The sequence below is a fragment of the Heptranchias perlo genome, chromosome 2 (genome assembly GCF_035084215.1).
Source record: "Heptranchias perlo isolate sHepPer1 chromosome 2, sHepPer1.hap1, whole genome shotgun sequence".
NCBI lineage: Eukaryota > Metazoa > Chordata > Chondrichthyes > Hexanchiformes > Hexanchidae > Heptranchias > Heptranchias perlo.
Window position 1 is genome coordinate 16,331,181 of NC_090326.1, and position 21,599 is coordinate 16,352,779.

At 45.0% G+C, this 21,599-nt stretch overlaps 1 protein-coding gene across 6 annotated transcripts in view; it reads right to left on the bottom strand.

Moving 5' to 3' along the window:
- The window catches only part of zgc:158766 (uncharacterized protein LOC100009641 homolog), a 172,447-nt gene that overhangs the window by 85,708 nt on the left and 65,140 nt on the right, over positions 1-21,599 (bottom strand). For all 6 annotated transcript variants that reach the window (XM_068000509.1, XM_068000491.1, XM_068000484.1 and 3 more), the window contains exon 2: positions 10,138-10,335. In XM_068000509.1, coding sequence (XP_067856610.1) covers positions 10,138-10,335 — 198 coding nt within the window. The remainder of the gene's footprint in view (positions 1-10,137; positions 10,336-21,599) is intronic.

Sequence of the window (21,599 nt, forward strand, 5' to 3'; positions counted from 1 at the left end):
TAATTCAGATGCGAGAGTGCTACCACTGAGTCACAGTTTTGAGGAAAGTTGTGAAGAAGTGGAGAAGATGTAACGAGGGGGAGTGGTTTAGGGAGGGAGTTCCAGAGACCCTCTGTCAGCATGCATGGAGGGGGGAGAAGATGCAAATTAGTTAAGAGTGGGGAGTGTGAGCTGGGTAATAGGGCTCGAGGATGAGGACAATCGGCGGGTTGGGGGATGGGGGGATGGTGGAGATCAGCGAGAACAAGCGTGATGGGAAAACGGGATATGGTGCAGGATGGGATGAGGGGAGGGCAGGGTTTTGGAGGATTTGGGCTAGGATGTAGCTCAGGCAGTTGGCGAGGAGCGCAAGGGCTAAGTTAAACCTGGGAGGTATCCAGCAACCCTGCTGTGTGTGGGCATTAAGCGAGGCGAGGATGAGACTCAGATATGATACCCCATGTCAACACTCACCATCACTGCTGACAGGGGGAACAATGGCCTTTTGAGTCAGGTGAGCCGTGCATCCATGAAACCAAACCCCAACGAAGAACTTCAGGAGAGGAGGAGAGAAAATTCATGAGGAAGAATGAAAAATCATGGCCAGTGTGTTTCATCCAGATGTTGTGAGTGTGGCAAAACCCATAAAGTCAGCAAATGGTGGGCAAGTAACTGCCATAAAGCCACACACAAAAATAAAATGAGAAACAAACAGATGAAGCAGCATCATATCCTTCGTCAAATCCAAATAATCTATGGTAAGCTCCTCACCATCCTCTTCATTACTGCCTCCAGAAGAAGAGTTCTTAGAGGACACTTTCACTGCAAACCTTCGCATAAGCTGCCACAGTTTGTTGTGTGTGTGTGTGTGTGTGTGTGTGTGTGTGGCGGTTAGCAGATGCCATAGCAGATATGGTCAACGTATATCGACAAACGATAATGACCTTGACTCCCAATGGACCAGGTCGAGACTGATTCCATGTGGATAGGTGACCAGAGACACGGACCATGTGCATAAGTTTGCACTTGTGCAATTATTCTGAAGTTGTGTCCGCTGTACCTTCTCCAGTGGCTGAGATGGGATGTAAAGACCAGCGAGTGAGGAGCATCTCAAGCCTGTCTGAGATGTCAACCCTCCAGCGACCACTGACTCTGATAGCAGTGATCTTATTTGACACCAAGGATGGTGCGACATTCTAATACTAAATGCAGCATAGCTTACAACTTCACCAAAACTAAAGTTTTGTGTTGTCTGCTTTAATTTACTCAATGAATCTCGGGGCTACTGGCAGCAGTAGCACTGCAAAATAACAGACAACATCCTCACTGTCCCAACTCTGGACTGCTGCACACTCCCCCTCCCTACTCTACGATTGGTGCCAGAACCCTCAGCCATCTTGCCCCATACTCCGGATTGCCTTCCTAAACCTCTTCATCTCACTACATCTCTTCCAACCTTCGAAAGGCTCCTTAAAACCACCTCTTCAAAAGTGCCTTTGGACCTCTCCCTTTATTTCCCTCCTACTCCCACTTACATCTAGCCTTGGAAGCTTTTGCTATGTTAAAGATGCTATACAAATGCAAATTGTTGTGTCTTATATTTCCTACTATAAGTTCTGGATAAAGTTAGTGGATAGGTCAAAATCACTACGCTAATCAACTATAATGTCTATATGTGTATATTTCTTTTTATTCGTTCTCGGGATGTGGGCGTCACTGGCGAGGCCGACATTTATTGCCCATCCCTAATTGCCCTCGAGAAGGTGATGGTGAGCCGCCTTCTTGAACCACTGCAGTCCGTGTGGTGAAGGTTCTCCCACAGTGCTGTTAGGAAGGGAGTTCCAGGATTTTGACCCAGCGACGATGAAGGAACGGCGATATATTTCCAAGTCGGGATGGTTTGTGACTTGGAGGGGAATGTGCAGGTGGTGTTGTTCCCATGTACCTGCTACTCTTGTCCGTCTAGGTGGTAGAGGTCGCGGGTTTGGGAGGTGCTGTCGAAGAAGCCCCTTGGCGAGTTGCTGCAGTGCATCCTGTGGATGGTACACACTGCAGCCACTGTGCGCCGGTGGTGAAGGGAGTGAATGTTTAGGGTGGTGAATGGGGTGCCAATCAAGTGGGCTGCTTTGTTCTGGATGGTGTCGAGCTTCTTGAGTGTTGTTGGAGCTGCACTCATCCAGGCAAGTGGAGAGTATTCCATCACACTCCTGACTTGTGCCTTGTAGATGGTGGAAAGGCTTTGGGGAGTCAGGAGGTGAGTCACTCGCTGCAGAATACCCAGCCTCTGACCTGCACTTGTAGCCACAGTATTTATATGGCTGGTCCAGTTAAGTTTCTGGTCAATGGTGACCCCCAGGATGTTGATGGTGGGGGATTCGGCGATGGTAATGCCATTGAATGTCAAGGGGAGGTGGTTAGACTCTCTCTTGTTGGAGATGATCATTGCCTGTATGTGTGTATACAGGCAATGTGTGCATATATGCTTGCCTGCTCATTTAAATAAATGCCAGTCTTGCCTCTGAGTCAGAAGGTTGTGGGTTCAAGCCTTACTGCAGAGGCTTGAGCACAGAATCTAGGCTGACACCTTAGTGCACTACTGAGGGAGCACTGCACTGTTGGAGAGGCAGTACTGAGGGAACACTGCACTGTCGGAGAGACAGTAATGAGGGAGCGCTGCACTGTTGGAGAGGCAGGACTGAGGGAGCACTGCACTGTCGGAGGGGCAGTAATGAGTGAGCACTGCACTGCGGGAGAGGCAGTAATGAGGGAGCACTGCACTGTCAGAGGAGCAGTACTGAGGGAGTGCTGCACTGTCGGAGGGGCAGTACTGAGGGAGCATTGCATTGTCGGAGGGGCAGTAATGAGGGGGTGCTGCACTGTTGGAGGGGCAGTACTGAGGGAGAGCTCCACTAACGGAGGGACAGTACTGAGGGACTGCTGCATTGTCAGAAGGGCAGTACTGAGGGAGTGCTGCACTGCCGGTGAGGCTGTACTGAGGGAGTGCTGGCACTGTTGGAGGGGTAGTAGTGAGGGAGTGCCACACTGTCGGAGGGGCAGTACTGAGGGATCGCTGCACTGTCAGAGAGGCAGTACTGAGGGAGTGCTGCACTGTCGGAGTTGTTGGCCTTTGGATGGGATGAGGGATGTTAAACTGTGCTCCTGCTTGATGGTTCAGGTGGATGTAAAAGAACCCACGGAATTATTCAAAGAAGACCAGAGTCCTGACAGACATTTATCCCTCATCCAACATCTCATTTACAGTCCGTGGGACCTTGCTGGGCACAAATTGGCAGCTTTGTTTCCCTATAGAATAAAAGCAATTTGTTCTTTTTTACGATCCTTGCTACAGGTTAATTAGCCACCGATTCCTTCAATTCTGAAGAACTCAACATTCCACTGTTATCTTCCATCACCACCTTAAACAGCCCGGGATCCTGTTCCGTGTTTATCACTTCCAGATAGTCCACCTTAAGACCAGCGAGTCACCTGATTTCAGACTCTGCCACTAACTCATGTCACTTATGACCCAGTAACAAGCCTTTTAATGAAAGCTTACACGCAACAGCATGAGATTGGATTTAAACGGAGATTTCCAAAGATGAAAGGATGTGACTTTGACAATTAGGCCATCAATCCTCAGCACATACACTGACCCAGAATTCTACCTCCTTTTACAAGGTTTCGGTGCACGATCCCAAGGACTGATAGTGTCAGTCACAGCAACTGAAGCAAGCTCGGCATTTGGCAGTGGCCTTAATTTAGAACAGGGAATGTGCATATTGCAGAAAAAACGTTCATTGTGATCCTTTTTTGCACCAGGGATTCTTATCAGGCCTGAGAACATGGCCTTTCCTGATCCTTTTGAAGTTTATTAAATGACAATACTGCGTCAACTAAAAGACCTGGAGCTTGAAGAGCTCTGAGCCTGTGTATCGGGCTATTCTATTTTAGGAATCTCACCATAATGGCGAATAATATTAACAAGGCCACAGAAGGACAACGCAGTTCTATACAACAACCATCTTTTCTAAACAGTTGTTTGAAAGCCAGGGGGTTAATGAGAATCCTGCTGAGTGAGAGCACCTGTGCTGTAAAGGTACCACCTCAGGGTTACTATCTGCCTCACTAAACTCCAACTTAATGACAACATCAACAAACCTATCGAACAGAATGGTGGCCAACTGTAAAGACACGAAACCAATCTCCCCCAAGGGTGTGTCATGCCTTAAATAGCGAGAACATTGGAAACAAAAGTTGAATTCTGCCTTGAACAGCCCAAATCTGGAGATGACTGTTTTGGTGGTGGAATGAGGTGCGAGCAGCGTGGGGATTTAGAATTGCGTGCGATGGTAAAGCATCCAGCACTTTCCATGTTGAACATCTGTGCTGGTTCATCCACATTAGTGCTTGCTCAACAGGGCGGGGAGTCAGGCTGTGACTGCGCTCCCTCTTTAGACTGTATTTTAATGGGTTGAACAGACATTTGAGGCCTTTTCGAAGTGCCTGCGCTAGCAGTGCTTAATTGTGGCCGGTAATTTACGAGCACATTACCCTTTAGCTCCGTCCTCAGAGATCAAAGCTCCAATCTTTTGAGAGCCAACAGAAGGTTTAAAGAAATCTTTAGATTTCCATCAGTTGATCACTGCCAGTAGCCCTTTCTACAACATCAATCGCTCATTTTCTCAAACACTCATGGAGATGCTGCCCCAGTACTGCGGAGTCGGTTGGCGCTTTTATATTTCAGTGGGCTCCCTGCCCGGGATTTGGGACAGCGACCTAGAGGCACCACTTGCCCTCATTGTCACGCTACCGTGAAGGCCAGCTCTGGCTTTGAAGCCCTGAGAGCAGCCCGCGTCATTTTGAAACTGCGCTAGGAGCTGCTGCTAAAGCTTCGCACTTCCAGCTGGTGGAACTACCTTGCGCTGAAGTCCAATGTGGGCCACCTGTCACTGGGCAGATGGTGGTAATACACTCACACGGTTATGGGAGGTTACGTTGCTCACCATGCCAATAGTGAGGAATCCGTGTCACTGGCTGTCTGCCTAACAGGAACAGGAGTAGGCCATTCAGCCCCATTCGAGTTCCTGCTCCTCCAGGCCCCACTAAAATTAATTTAAACTTATCTTGGCTGGGCCTCTCCCTCCTCTATCATGTGTGGAAATGATTTGGAGTGTGCACTGTGCATGCAATGGCCATTTCCAACCTCGGATGGCAATCGGGGACCTAGGACTCTGATTTTGCATCTTAAAAGCCTGAAACAGCCAGGTGCTTTGGACACCCGGTGGTAGGACCCTTTCAAAATTGGGATTTCAAAAATGAGGGATAGAATTTCAAAGCAGAGAAGTTATGTTAAACTTGTATAGAACCTTGGTTAGACCACACTTGGGGGACTGTGAACAGTTCTGATCTCCATATGATAAAAAGGCACTGGAGAAGGTGCACAAAAGATTAGGTGAATACCAGAAATGAGAGGATATATCTATCAGGAAAGATTGAACAGGCTGGGGCTCTTTTCTCTAGAAAAAAGACTCAGAGAGTGGTTAGAATGTGGAACTCGCTACCACAAGGAGTAGTTGAGGCAAATAGTATAAATGTATTTAAGGGGAAGCTAGATAAGTACATGAAAGAGAAAAGAATGGAAGGATATGCCGATAGGGTTAGATGAAGAGGGGTGGGAGGAGGCTCGTGTGGAGTATAAACCCCAGCATAGATCTGTTGGGATGAATGGCCTGTTTCTGTGTTGTAAATTCACTGTAATTCTATTGTCGGGGTTAACGGGGGAGGTCAAGGCTTCTGACCCCATTTTGAGGCCGATACTGCCCGTTAATTCCAGATATTACAAGTGAAAATCGACCCCCGTTAACATGACAAAATTCAGGGCCACAACACATAGTTTTTCTTGTCATGCTAAGGATGCATGGAAACATGTTGGAAGCTTTCAATCTCCACGGGTTAAAGCTTTTAAAAGTTGGGCAAGCAGTTCTGAGCATGTGGGAGCGAGGGTTTCAACTATCTGTGACATAAGTCCCAATCATTGAAGTTCCAGTTTTACTGCACCAACTGGTTCTGTTAGTTTGTCTTTTCATAACATTCATGTGTTAATATACGCCTATATCTATATATATATGTATGTGTGTGTGTGTGTGTGTGTTATATATCGCCTCTGAGTCAGAAAGTCGTGGGTTCAAGTCCCACTCCAGAGACTTGATGACAAAATCCGAGGCTGACACTCCTGTGCAGTACTGAGGGAGTGCTGCACTGTCGGAGGTGCCGTCTTTCATATGAGACATTAAACTGAGGCCCCGTCTGCCCTCTCAGGTGGACGGAAAAGATCCCACTGCACTATTTCAAAGAAGAGCAAGGGAATTCTCCCCATGTCCTGGCCAATATTTATCCCTCAACTAAAACTGATTGTCTGGTTATTATCACATTGCTGTTTGTGGGAATTAGTTGCCACGTTTCCTACATTACAACAGTGACTACACTTCAAAAAGTACTTCATTGGCTGTAAAACATTGTGGGGCGTCTTGCGATCATGAAAGACGCTATATAAATCCAAGTTCTTCCTTTTTTTATATGTAGAATAGCTTCAGAAAACATGAACGTACTCTCAAGAACCCAATCAAAAAAATGTATGAGGCCCATCCATCCAATCCGGATCTCAATGCAGCAACACCATCTGCGAATACGCACGTGTGGGGGTATTGGGTGAGGGAAAGATTGGGCTCAATTGTGTTGCCCTCCATAGTCAAATAGCCCGCCAACTACTCAAGGCTCTCGCATGAATAGTGGCCCTTTTGTGGCTGTAGTATCAGCGGGGGCCAGCGCTCGTGGAAACATTACCCCAGCCAAGAGTAAATGCCTTTGGGCGGGAGAGAGTGAAAACCGGTGAGGGGGAAAACAATCGAAGATCAAAAAGAGCAGGAGGCCTTCTGGTAATAACGCACTATTCATTTACCAAGCGACTTAGATAATTGTCCTCACCTATTAACTCCTGAGAAGAAAGGCCACAGTCAGTGCATTTCAAAGAGTCGGCCAATCTGTGTGATAATAAGGATTACACGATTACCCCATTCTACTTACTCACTCTAATCATTCAGTGGAAAGCTAAATCTTCCTGCCATTCATTTTAATTTTATAATCAGCTCACTGAGGTTCCCTTAAAAAATATTTATTCCTCAACATCTCTTAGGAAAAACTCAGGCTCGGAATTTTTAGCAGATGCTGGGCTGGTCCTCTCCCCTGTGTTACAGTGCGAGACCCGTGAAACACCCATGGAATTTAACCCCTAGATAAAATGTCGGGCAGACTTTATTTCAAAAGCATGCAGCTCTTCAGAAGTGCACCCACTGGTACAATCAGAAAATGCAACTCAACAATTGGCAAAAGAACCCGAGGCGACATGAGGGAAAAAAAAATTTACGCAACAGGTTATTACGATCTGGAATGCACTGCCTGAAAGGGCAGATTCAATAGTAACTTTCAAAAGGGAATTGAATAAATACTTGAAGGGGAAAGATTTACAGGGCCACAGGGAAAGAGCGGGGGAGTGGGACTAATTGGATAGTTCTTTCAGAGAGCCAGCACAGGCACGATAGATCAGATGGCCTCCTTCTGTGCTGCATCATTCTATGATTCTATGAACAGGTGGAAATGGTTCAAATTTGCTCGCAGAAAAAAAAAATGCAGCCTTTGAACATCGCTTGTGATACAGGAAGATGTTTTTTGCCACACTTCTTTTGTTCTGCCTCAAAGATGTTGCTGGGCTACAGCTCCCTGCATACCGGATACCATCTGGTACCTTACCCATGTGCGAGTCTAGGCAGTGAGCGTTGATAAGCTATTCCACCACGGGCGGCATCACAGTCAGACCCAGCCCTTTTCTAACAGGGGCAATGACTAATGATCAGGAGCAGGAACCCACACTGATTTTTCCCCTCCGTCACCCAGGATCACTGGGGCCTACTTAATATCCCTACTCCCTGAAATCAGCTAACTCAATACAGATTCACCCTGGGGTCTTCCTGGACTGTACGGGTCAGGCACACGCTTCCTTCACCAACTGAATCATCAGGGGATTTACAGGGAGATTTAATCAAAGAGTGAACAGCTTTCACTCCCAGCGCAGAGCTCCGCCCAATGGGAGCACAGGTTGGAGAGCTGGCCGTGGGGATCGGTGATCCTGATTTCCGGTGCTCCAGATTTTCTGGTTAACGGAATTAAACCGCAGAAAGGCAAGCATGCCGCACTGATGCCTGCTTTGGCTCAGTGGTAGCACTCTGGTCTCTGAGTCTGAAGCTCATGTGTTCAAGTCCCACTCCAGAAACTTAAGCATATAATCCAGGTTGACACTCCCAGTACAGTACTGAGGGAGTGCTGCACTGTCAGAGGTGCCGTCTATTGGATGAGACATTAAACCGAGACCCCGTCTGCCCTCTCAGGTGAATGTAAAAGAACCCATGGCACTGTTTGAAGAAGAGCAGGGGAGTTCTCCTCGGTGTCCTGGCCAATATTTATCCCTCAACCAACATCACTAAAACAGATTATCTGATCATTATCACATTGCTGGTTGTGGGATCTTGCTGTGCACAAATTGGCTGCCACGTTTCTTACATTACAACAGTGACTACACTTCAAAAAGTACTTCATTGGCTGTAAAGCGCTTTGGGACATCCTGAGGTCGTGAAAGGTTCTATAGAAATGCAAGATTGTTCTTTCTTTTTGTTCGCTCCAGCTGATCACAGCCTGATCCGCACACCTGCCAAGCGAGGTTCTATGCTTAATATCTCCCGATGACAGTAGACCTTCTGGTACGTTCTGATGGATCGCCTCAGTATTGACTACTCTGCGAAGGCTGGATTAAGCCAAATGAGCTGTTTGATTTGGACTGATTTATGATTGTTCCATTCCCTTTCTACAATCTTCCAACCCAGGTAAAGAATGTAGACACAGGTAAGATAAAGGCCTGAAACGTTAAGTCTGTTTCTATCTGCACAGAAGTTGCCTGACCTGCTGTGTATTCCCAGCATTTTCTGGTTTTATTTTAGCTTCTCCTAGCTCTCTCTCTCTCACACTGTCACTCAATGACCAGTTGCTGGGGGCTTTCCAGATGGACTTCTCCTTTGATTTTTCCATCCCCTATCTTGGAAAGCAACATAAAAACTTTTTGTTTTGCACAAGATTCTCAGCTTCCAGCTCAAACATTCCCACTCTTACATGTTCAGAACTGCTGCCAAACTTTTAAAAGCAGCAGAACTAATTTAGTCAGTGACAGACATTAATATTTTCCCCTCTCCCTTTTAAGTGTTTTTTTTATATAGTGAATAAATATACCAAGCAGGCAACTCAACTAGGAAGAATGAAAGGACTTGCATTTATATTGCACCTTTCATAACCTCAGGATGTCCCAAAGCGCTTTACAGACAATGAAGTACTTTTGAAGGGTAGTCACTGTTGTAATGGAGGGAAACACATCAAGATCCAGCAATGAGATAAATGACCAGATTATCTGTTTTAGTGATGTTGGTTGAGGGATAAATATTGGCCAGGACACCGGGGAGAACTCCCATGTTCTTCTGCGAAATAGTGCCATGGGATCTTTTACATCCACCTGACAGGGCAGACGGGGCCTCGGTTTAACATCTCATCCAAAAGTGCAGCACTCGCTCAGAACTGCACTGAGGTGTCAGCCTAGATTTTGTGCTCAAGTTTCATGAAGTGGGACTTGAACCCACGACCTTCTGCCTCAGAGGCAAGAGTGCTACCCATTCAGCCAAAACAGAAAGAACGCTAACTTTCATCTTTTGCCTCTGCATTCTGGTCTGCAGCTCAACAAAACCATTATCTCTGTTCAGCAAATCCCACTGACAGGTTCCTCCAACACATAATCCTCACAATGCCTTTCCCATTAGCAAGAAAAAAGTTTGCCTGGAGACATGAATTCTGAAGGTAGCTTCACAAAATTAGAGACCTGCTTAAATATTACTTTTCACCATCATACATGACTGGCTCTGGATTTAACAAGACTCCGCTAACTAAATCCACTTTATTCTTGCCAGACTAAACACGCTGTGTAGTTCCACAAGATCCTTGTATTATCTGTGTTCATTTTCCACCGCCAATGAACGCCCTTGTTTCCTGTCATGAGCCTTTACTTACACATGTGTCCCTCTGAATGCACTGCAGGATTCTCTTGGCGGGAACCAGGAAATCGATCAGACAGCAGAGTCCGTCCCCTCGATACGACTTCTCCACCACATGGAACAGCTGCCACAGGACAGTGGCCGCTGTGGCTTCGAACGGGGGATACAGAGCGGAAAGCGTGTTCTGTATGTAGGTGTCGAGGGACTCCGAGTCCTACAGAGGGAAACAGAAACGGGAGTGAGCCATTCTGCCAATCCGTGCACGACGATATTCTGAGGTGAAAGTGAAGCGCCAATCGTTAAAATTTTCTAATTTGAGGGAAAAATAAAAGAAAGAAAGATGGAACAAACTTGAATTTATAAAGCGCCTTTCATGATCTCAGGACATCCCAAGACACTTTACAGCCCAATGAAATACTCCTGAAGTGTGGTCACTGTTGTTTTGTAGGAAACACAGCAGCCAATTTGCACACAGCAAGATCCCACAAACAGCAATATGACAATGACCAGATAATCTGTTTCAGTGATGTTGGTTGAGGGATAAATATTAGTCCTGGACACCAGGGAGAACTCCCCTGCTATTTTTCGAATAGCGCCATGAGATCTTTAACATCACATCCAAAAGACGGCACCTCTGACAGTGCAGCACTCAACTGAAATGTCAGCCTAGATTATGTACTGCAAGTTGCTGAAGTGGGACTTGAACCTATAACCTACTAACTCAAAGGCAAGCTTGCTACCACTGAGACACAGCTGACACCAGACCTTGCAGCCTTGGGTTAGTGGCTCCATGCTCATCAACAACGCTTTTATGTTCCTATCAGGCATCCCGAGAGCGGGCAACATTCCATCACCTCCCAAACCCGCGACCTCTACCACCTAGAAGGGCAAGAGCAGCAGGCACATGGGAACAACACCACCTGCACGTTCCCCTCCAAGTCACACACCATCCCGACTTGGAAATATATCGCCGTTCCTTCATCGTCGCTGGGTCAAAATCCTGGAACTCCCTACCTAACAGCACCGTGGGAGAACCTTCACCACACGGACTGCAGCAGTTCAAGAAGGTGGCTCACCACCACCTTCTCAAGGGCAATTAGGGATGGGCAATAAATGCTGGCCTTGCCAGCGACACCCACATCCCATGAACGAATAAAAAAAGAATTGGGATCACAACCTGATTATCTGGTACTGTCTCTCCTACTCATGGCCGATTGGAGGATAGAGACCTCAGTGAAAGGGAGAGAATATTGCCCTGTTGGGTTTACGGAATTCCAAGAGCAACTCACATTGTGGGCTTCGTCAAGTCTTGGGATTCTTTACATTAGGACATTATCATCGGCAGTATGGTTGCCCATTCTGGGTTCATCACAAGACTTAATGGCCTAGAAATTGGATCGTTGACAGGCCTAAAACTGCTGCCTAAGAGTACAAAATGACGGATGGTGTGCGTGCGCTCATTCTGCCCCAGAAGTGAGACCCCCCATCCCCCCTCCCGCCATATTGGTTAGAGCTGCTCAGCAGGCGTCCAGGGCATGCGCCTGAAACTTGTGTTAGGCCCATTGTACATGCGAATCGGGGGCTGAATGCCCATTTCATGCCCCTCAGTATGTCAGTTTCTTCCAGCGCTCAGCAGCAAAACTAACAGTCCTTAAAGGGTCACCTGTTTTAGGTGGCCACCATGGATGCCTGAAATATGGCATGATCCCACATCGGGTCAGACATCTTTCGTGCATCCTTTGGGCACAGGATGTGGTATTCGTAATTGGCGCCCATCCCACCATTTTACCCTCATCAAACGGGCACGACAAGGTCCCATTTCAACCCATTTATTTCTTAAAGTGGTGGCAGTATAAGAATAAAGAAGTTGAAGTCACATCTGGAGTATTGTGTGCAGTTTTGGTCTCCTTATCTGAGGAAGGATGTCCTTGCGATGGAGGGATTGCAACGAAGGTTTACCAGACTGATCCCTGGGATGGTAGGACTGACGTATGAGGAGAGATTGGGTGGACTAGGCATATATTCACTAAGTTGAGAATAATGAGAGGTGATCTCATCGAAATATATAAAATTCTAACAGGACTAGACAGACTAGATGCAGGGAGGATGTTCCCGATGGCTGGGGAGTCCAAAACCAGGGGTCACAGTCTCAGGATACAGGGTATGCCATTTAGAACCGAGATGAGGAGAAATTTCTTCACTCAGAGGGTGGTGAACCTGTGAAATTCTCTACCACAGAAGGCAGTGGAGGCCAAGTCATTAGATGTATTCAAGAAGGAGATAGATATATTTCTTAATGCTAAAGGGATCAAGGGATATGGGGAAAAAGCGGGAACAGGGTACTGAGTTAGACGATCAGCCATGATCATTTTGAATGGCGGAGCAGGCCCGAAGGGCCGAATGGCCTACTCTTACTCCTATTTTCTATATTTCTATGTTTCTATGTAAAAAAAAGAGATAATAACATTTATTAAGGCTGGGGCACTTTTCTCTAGAAAAGAGAAGACTGAGGGGTGACCTGATAGAGTCTTTAAAATTATGAAGGGGTTTGATAGGGTAGACATAGGGAAGATGTTTGCACTTGTAGGAGAGACATAAAGGGGACATAAATATAAGATAGTCACTAATAAATCCAATAAGGAATTCAGAAGAAACTTCTTTACCCATAGAAAATGGATCTTGCCAATACATGGAGTGGTTGAGGCGAATAGCGTAGATACATTTCATTGAATCATAGAATGATATAGCATAGAAGGAGGCCATTAAACCCATCATGTCTGTGCCGGCTCTTTGAAAGAGCTATCCAGTTAGTTCCACTCCCCTGCCCCTTCCCCGTAGCGCTGTGAATTTTTCCCCTTTGAAAGCTATTATTGAATCTGCTTCCACTGCCCTTTCAGGCAATGTATTCCAGATCATTACAACTTGCTTTAAGGGGAAGCTAGATAAGTACATGAGGGAGAAAGGAGTAGAAGGTTATGCTGAAAGGGTGAGATGAAGTAGGGAGGGAGGAGGCTCTTGTGGAGCATAAACAACAGCATAGACCAGTTGGGCAGAATGGCCTCTTTTTGTGCTGTAAATTCCATGTAATTTAGCAAGTAGCAAGCAACAAAAGTATAGCAAGAAAAGCAGTGTTACAGGAAAAACATCGGGAAATATTGTTATGGTGGCACTGATTGTGTGAATTCAGGATGATGATTAACTAAAAAGAAAATTACTCAGAAAGAAGCAACTCTAAGGTATAATAAGAACAGAAGTATAAGTCAGAACTGATTCCAATGATTTCCCTAAAGCTTCAAACTGAAAATGATGAGGGAGCAATCATGCCTCCTTAAATTATAGCACTGTCACTAACAGCAACCCTAATTGAAGAGATTCTGTTATATAAGGTGTGTGGTATGGTGGATTTTACATGTACAGGAAATTCTTCTGTAATGTTTGTGCTTTCCAGACACAAGAAAAGCATGTATCAAACTAGTACCTGACTTTAATGGTTGTGTTGAGGCATTCCATTATAAAAACATAAGAACATAAGAAATAGGAGCAGGAGTAGGCCATACAGCCCCTCGAGCCAGCTCCGCCATTCAATATGATCATGGCTGGTCTTCGACCTCAACTTCACTTTCCTGCCCGATCCCCATATCTCTTGATTCCCTTAGAGTCCAAAAATCTTTCGATCTCAGCCTTGAATATATTCAACGACTGAGCATCTGGGGTAAAGAATTCCAAGGATTCACAACCCTCTGAGTGAAGAAATTCCTCCTCATCTCAGTCCTAAGTGGCCAACTCCTCATCCTGAGACTATGTCCCCTAGGTATAGACTCTCCAGCCAGGGGGAAACAATCTCTCAGCATCTACCCTGTCAAGCCCCCTCAGAATCTTATATGTTTCAATGAGATTACCTCTCATTCTTCTAAAATCCAGAGAGCATAGGCCCATTCTACTCAATCTCTTCTCATAGGACAACCCTCTCATCCCAGGAATCAATCTAGTGAACCTTTGTTGCACCACCTCTAAGGCAAGTATATCCTTCCTTAGGTAAGGAGACCAAAACTGTACGCAGTACTCCAGGTGTGGTCTCACCAAAGCCCTGTACAATTGCAGCAAGACTTCCTTACTCTTGTGCTCCAACCCCCTTGCAATAAAGGCCAACATACCATTTGCCTTCCTAATTGCTTGCTGTACCTTCATGTTAACTTTCTGTGTTTCGTGTACAAGGATACCCAAATCCCTTTGAACACCAACATTTAATAGTTTCTCACCATTTAAAAAATAGTCTGTTTTTCTATTCTTCCTACCAAAGTGAATAACCTTACATTTCCCCACATTATGCTCCATCTGCCACCTTCTTGCCCACTCACTTAACCTGTCTATATCCCTTTGCAGACTCTTTGTGTCCTCCTCACAGCTTACTTTCCCACATAGCTTTGTATGGTCAGCAAACTTGGATATATTACACTTGGTCCCTTCATCTAAGTCATTAATATATATTGTAATTAGTTGAGGCCCAAGCACCGATCCTTGCGGCACCTCACTAGTTACAGCCTGCCAACCTGAGAATGACCCATTTATCCCTACTCTCTGTTTTCTGTCCTTTAACCAATTCTCTATCAATGCTAATATATTACCCCCAACCCCATGAGCCCTTACCTTGTGTAATTACCTTTTATGTGGCACCTTATCAAATGCCTTTTGAAAATCCAAATATACTACATCCACTGGTTCCCCTTTTATCTACCCTGCTAGTTACATCCTCAAAAAACTCTAATAGATTTGTTATACAGAAGGATGTAGATTTGGAGTTTACTTATGGAGTTCCCAAGCGCACAGCAAATTGAATTAAAAAATCATTAGAAGGAGGGAAACAGATTAGGAGTTAAAGGCAGTTTCTCAGAGTGGTTGGAACAGGGTAGGCATATGGGATTAGAATTACTGCTTGTGTGAAAGTTAAAGACAAACACAGACTGGTTGGGCCAAACAGCCTGTCTCTGTGTTGTAATTTCCATGTAATTCAATGCAGCACGAAGGAAGTTCTACCTTGTCAGAGGTGCCGTCTTTGAATGAAACATTAAACTGAGGCCCTGTCCATCTGTTCGGGTGGATGCTAATAATCCTGTGGCAGCCTTGGAAAAGAAGCAGGGGAGTTCTCCTGGTGTCCCAGCCAACATTTATCCCTCAACCAACATCAAAAATAGATTATCTGGTCATTTATCTTATTGCTGTTTTGGGGAATTGCTGTGCACAAATTGGCTGCCATATTTGCCTATGTAACAATGACTGCACTTCAAAAGTACTTAATTGGCTGTAAAGTACCTCTGGGACATCCTGAGGACAAGAAGGTCACTATAGAAATGCAAATTTCTTTGCTCTTTCTTTCTCCTTCTTCTAGATCACGTTCACCAACTCTTTCCCAGGACATCAGTAACTGCAGTATGTCGAACATCACTATAGACAATTTTACGCTGAATACCGTAACGACAAACATAAAGGTGAATCACTAATTAAAAATAGACAGCAAACATACTGGAAAGAGCTTATGTATGTTTTCTTCATGTGACTTTCTTGTTAACATTCTTAACTTGACTGTAATTGCTGCTACAGGCTTTATGAAACTTTTGATCAGTAAGCTGGTCATATCTCACACACAGTTACTGTTTTAAACAACGCTGATTTTAGTCACAAGATTCAAACTTTTGCAGCAGGATGAATCTCCCCAAGTTTTAACAGAACAATGTTTTCTACCCGCGAGCAATTCCTCATGGACACAGAATACGAATGTTGTTGAACTTTAGACTGATAAACCCCAAGCATGGCATGCATGAGCCTGTGTCAACACACTGGCATCCTGGAGCCTGGCCTCTATGCTTTCTGATCAAAACTGGTGGGAGAGGCACATCGATGGTAACAGGAAAGGGATTAAACAAATTCATATTGTGGAGAGAAGGAGGGTGTTTTTATTCCATTTTTTTCTCCAAGAGCTATTAAAGGTGCCTGCGTGCCATCAGTGAATGGCCCAACCAGCGAGGGAGCTGTTCTCTTGGATATACTTACTGCACTGCTATTTCAGATTGCCCACAGAGCCATTCAGATGAATATCATACTTTTGCATGCATGAATTAGATGCTCATTTTTAATGGCTGGCAATTTCTGTAGGTACAGCATATGAAAGTTTACCCTGCTTTGCTCTGTTTTAGTGGAAATGTAACCACACTTTAAAGCCCAATGCTTTCTTCCCCCTGTATTTACTAATTACTGTATTTGTCCCTGAGTCAGGAGGTTGTGGGTTCAAGTCCCACTCCAGGGACTTGAGCACGAAATCCAGGCTGACACTCCAGTGCAGCACTGAGGGAGAGCTGCACTGTCGGAGGTGCCGTCTTTCAGAAGAGATGTTAAACCACCTGCCCTCTTAGGTGGATGTAAAAGATCCCCATGTAACTATTTCGGAGAAGAGCAGGGGAGTTCTCCCGGTGTCCTGGCCCATATTTATTCCTCAACCAACATCACTAAAACAAATTATCTGGTCATTTATCACATTGCTGTTTGTGGGACCTTGCTGTGCATAAATTGGCTGCTGCGTTTCCTACATTACAACAGTGACTACACTTCAAAAGTACTTCAATGGCTGGGAAGCGCTTTGGGCCATCCTGAGGTCATGAAAGGCGCCATATATGTGCAAGTCTTTCTTTCTTTTATATTTACAATTGTGCCCCTGCTCTCCTGAAGCTGGTTCATGTTACAACACTGAAAACAATAGCCTTCTCTCAGTCCACTGTTGCTATGCAGTTGGCCCAAAACACCAGCTGACTTTTCTTTCCCTACTTAAAGCATTTGGTCCAAATTGTAAGCACACATGGAAGTACACGTGACATCCTCCCCTGAACCCAGAGAGGAGACTTTACAAGTTACCGTACCTAACGGCAGAGCATGAAGCTCTGCATCAGGAGCTGAACAACAACTTGCATTTATATAGCGCCTTTAACATAGGAAAAGGCCACAAGGTGCTTCACAGCAGCATAGTCAAACGTAAATTGAAACCAAGCCAAAAAAGGACACATTAGGATAGGTGATCAAAAGCTTGGTCAAAGAGGTAAGTTTGAAGGTGCACCTTAAATGAGGAGAGAGAGGTAGAGAGGGGGAGAAGTTCATGGAGGGAATTCTAAGCTTAGGGCCGAGATGGCTGAAGGCTCGGCCATCATTGGTGAGGCGATGGGAGTGTGGGGCATACAAATGGCCAAAGTTGGAGGAATGCAGAGTTCTTGGAGGGTTGTAGGGCTGGAGGAGGTTAGAGAGATATGGAGGGTTGAGGCTATCTAGGGACTTGAACACAAGAATGAGAATTTTAAAACTGAGCTGTTGTCGGACCGGGAGCAATGTAGGTCGGCGAGCACAGGGTGATGGGTGAACGGGACTTGATGCCAGTTAGGATACGGTCAGGATAGTTTTGGATGAGCTCAAGTTTATGGAGGGTGGTAGAGGGGAGCATTAGAATAGTTGAGTCTGGAGATAACAAAAGCATGGAAGAGGGTTTCAGCTGCAGGTGGGCTGAGGTAGGGGCGGAGACAGGCAAACTTACAGAGATGGTAACAAGCAGAACATATAACAGAAATATGGAACAGTCTCCCATGATGGCTCAATGGGTAATTACATCATTTGGTGTAATACTGAACCATATAGACCCGGAAGGTCACAGGGTCAACCCCACTCTGTGCTGAGGTCTGAGTTGGGGAAATACTGGGGGTTGCTACAATTGGGCTTAACACCCCCATGCTAGGGAGGGAACGGTTATCCAGAGACCCTGCTGGAAAGTGGATACTGGGCAAGTGCACAATTGAGTTGGCTGCAATTTGATTACTCATCATCCAGACTCGCAGTTGAAGCATGATCTCTTGGGTGAGGTACTGCAGGGCTGTTGGCTCCTATGGAACCCATCACCCAGCAGGTATCTGTGCATCCAGGAGAGGAGAGAAGACAGGGAGGAAATTGGGGGGAAAACCATCAAAGTAACAGACAGCCATTTGGCCCAGTCAAGCCCATTCTTCATCCGTACAATGTGCTCCACCATCGACTTTATGCAGTTTATTCAATCTGAAGGAGAAAGATTCCACGAAGATAGCGAGCACTTTTAGTCCCTGATGCTTTTCATCATGGATTAATCTGTCCGCAGGGTATGTTGCCACAGGCCGCTCATTTGTGACACCACTAAACTGCTCATTTGGCTTCAGCCAAAGCAGGGATGGGAACTGACCGGACAGTGAACTCTCTGCAGTCATTTCAGTTTGCTAGCTTTGAATTACAAATAGTGCCAGGATAGCGCAATGAGGTACGAACACAGGACACTGTACGAGCCCATGTTTGTTCCTTCACTCTTCCTTTCCAACCACAGGGCGTTCTGATTGCACTCACGTTAGTTTTCATAGAATTACATAGAATGTACGGCAAGAAACAGGCCATTCGGCCCAACTGGTCTGTGCCAGTGTTTATGCTCCACACGAGCCTCCTCCCTCCCTACTTCATTTAACCCTATCAACATATCCTTCTATTCCTTTCTCCCTCATGTACTTATCTAGCTTCCCCTGAAATGCATCTATGCTATTCGCCTCAACTACTCCTTGTGATAGCGAGTTCCACATTTATCCAAGAGAAAAACAAATCTCCCTAACCCACAAGGCAATCTATCAAAACTCCAGGATATCCATCTAACATTACAACCAACATTATTCAGCCCTGACTGACTGCACTCTGCAGATGCCATTTCTATAGTCTCAAGTGCACAGTATATTTGTTCTAATAAACTTGCTTTACACATACAAATTGTGTCTAATCGCTATAATTAATTATAGTGACATGTTATTCCTGATAATTTAACACTAATGCTTCTGAAGCTTTGCAGAGACAATACTGATGAGAAGGCAAACATATTTTTGCCAACAGGCCCAACAACAAATTTTTCTCATCTTAAATTTTACTTGGTTGGACAGGCAAAATAACAATGCTGACCTGTGCTTGTACTGTAAGGAAAGATTAATCCCTGATCTCCACTCGTAAAGGTACAGCGACGTTTCTGCATCTTTAGAAATACCATATTGTTAAATGAATGCTCTGACTGCCTTTTCTGATGGATCGGGGAGGCAATAAAGACCCCATGGTGTTATTCAAAGAAAAGCAGGGAGCTTTCCTGGTGCCCAGGTCAACATTCCTTCCTCTACCAAAAACTCCAAAAAAGAAAATGGATTTGGTGGTCATCCACTTCATTGTTTATGGTCCTTCTCCTGGGCAAATGCCTACATCATTAATAATTCATTAGTAATTCATTATGGGACATTTCTGAGAATAGTGATGAGGTGCAAGTCTTCTTAATATCATTATTTGAGCATAAACTTGTGGCAAATCATTCACTTTTCCTTAGATAATTATAGGAACATAGGAACAGGAGTAAGGCCATTCAGCCCCTTGAGCCTGCTCCGACATTCAATTGGCTCCAACATGGCTGATCTGCACCTCAACTCTATTTAACCGCCATTGCTCCATATCCCTTGATAACCTTACCCAACAAAAACCTATCTATCTCAGTCTTGTAAGCTCCAATTATCCCCCAGAATCCACAGGCTTTTGGGGGAGAGAAATGCAGATTTCTACTACCGTTTGTTTGAAAAAGTGCTTCCTGATTCCCCTCCCATGGCTTGACTTTCAGATTAAGTCCCCTCATTCTTGATACCCGCACCAGAGGAAATAGTTTCTCAGTATCTACCCTATCAAATTCTTTTAACATTTAAAACATCTCGATCAGATCACCCCTCAATCTCCCTATACTCAAGGGAATACAAGCCTGGTCTATGCAACCTGTCCTCATAATTTAACCCGCTAAGCCCTGGTATCATTCTGGTGAATTTGCGCTGCACCCCCTCCAAGGCCAATATTGATCCTTCCTGAGACGCGGTGCCCAAAACCGAACTCAGTGCACCGGGTGGGGACTCACCAAGGCTCTGTACAACTGAAGCATAACTTCCACCTCTTTGTAATCCGGCCCCCTTGAGATAAAGGCCAACATTTCATCGCTTTTTTTGATTGCTTTTTGTCCTTTGGTTGCCTGGTACCCTCGTTGCTAAATCGCCACCCACTGGTAAAAGACACAAGGGCTAGTTTTCAAAATTCAGACTCGATGCAGGAAGCAAAAATTGCAAATTGCAGTTCCCTTGACTTAATGTAGTTAACATTTTTTTTTAAATTACCGCCACAAACCCTTTTTTTAAAACTGGTATCTTTTACTAATTTCATGTACAGGACAATGATCATTCCCCAAATTTATTGCTTTGCTCCCCAGTTGCGGCTGAATTTCTATAACTCACAGACACAGCGGAAGCAGATAGTGTTGATTCATTCACAAGCAAATGAAATAAATTTCTTTCAGAAAATTAAATTTTGGGATACAGTGTATGAGTAATTTGAGACATGACATGTTTTAAGTACAGCATGTTTGAGAGGAACAGGCGACTTTAAGAACATAAGAAATAGGAGCAGGAGTAAGTCACATGGCCCCTCGAGCCTGCTCCACCATTCAATCAGATCATGGCTGATCTTCGACCTCAACTCCACTTTCCTGCCCGACCTCCATATCCCTTGATATCCTTAGAGTCCAGAAATCTTTCGATTTCAGCCTTGAATATATTCAACGACTGAGCATCCACAGTGCTCTAGGGTAGAGAATTCCAAAGATTCACAACCCTCTGAGTGAAGAAATTCCTCTTCATCTCAGTCTTAAATGGCCGACCCCTTATCCTGTGACTATGCCCCCTAGTTCTAGACTCTTCAGCTATGGGAAACAATCTCTCAGCATCTACCCTGTCAAACCCCCTCATAATCTTATATGTTTCAATCAGATCACCTCTCATTCTTGTAAACTCCAGAGAGAATAGGCCCATTCTACTCAACCTCTCCTCAAAGGACACCCCTCTCATCCCAGGGATTAATCTAGTGAACCTTTGCTGGACCACCTCTAAGGCAAGTATATCCTTCCTTAGATAAGGAGACCAAAACTGTACACAGTACTCAAGGTGAGGTCTCACCAAAGCCCTGTACAATTGTAGTAAGACTTCCTTACTTTTGTACTCCAATCCCTTTGTAATAAAGGCCAACATGCCATTTGCTTTCCTAATTGCTTGCTGTACCTGCATGCTAACTTTTTGTGTTTCCAAATCTCTCGGAACACCAACATTTAATAGTTTCTCACCATTTAAAAAATATTCTGTTTTTCTATTCTTCCTACCAAAGTGAATAACCTCACATTTCCCCACATTAAACTCCATCTGCCACCTTCTTGCCCACTCACTTAACCTGTCTATATCCTTTTGCAGACACTTTGTGTCCCCCTCACAGCTTACTTTCCCACCTAGCTTTGTATCGTCAGCAAACTTAGACACATTACACTTGGTCCCTAAGTCATTAATACAGATTGTAAATAGCTGAGGCCCAAGCACCGATCCT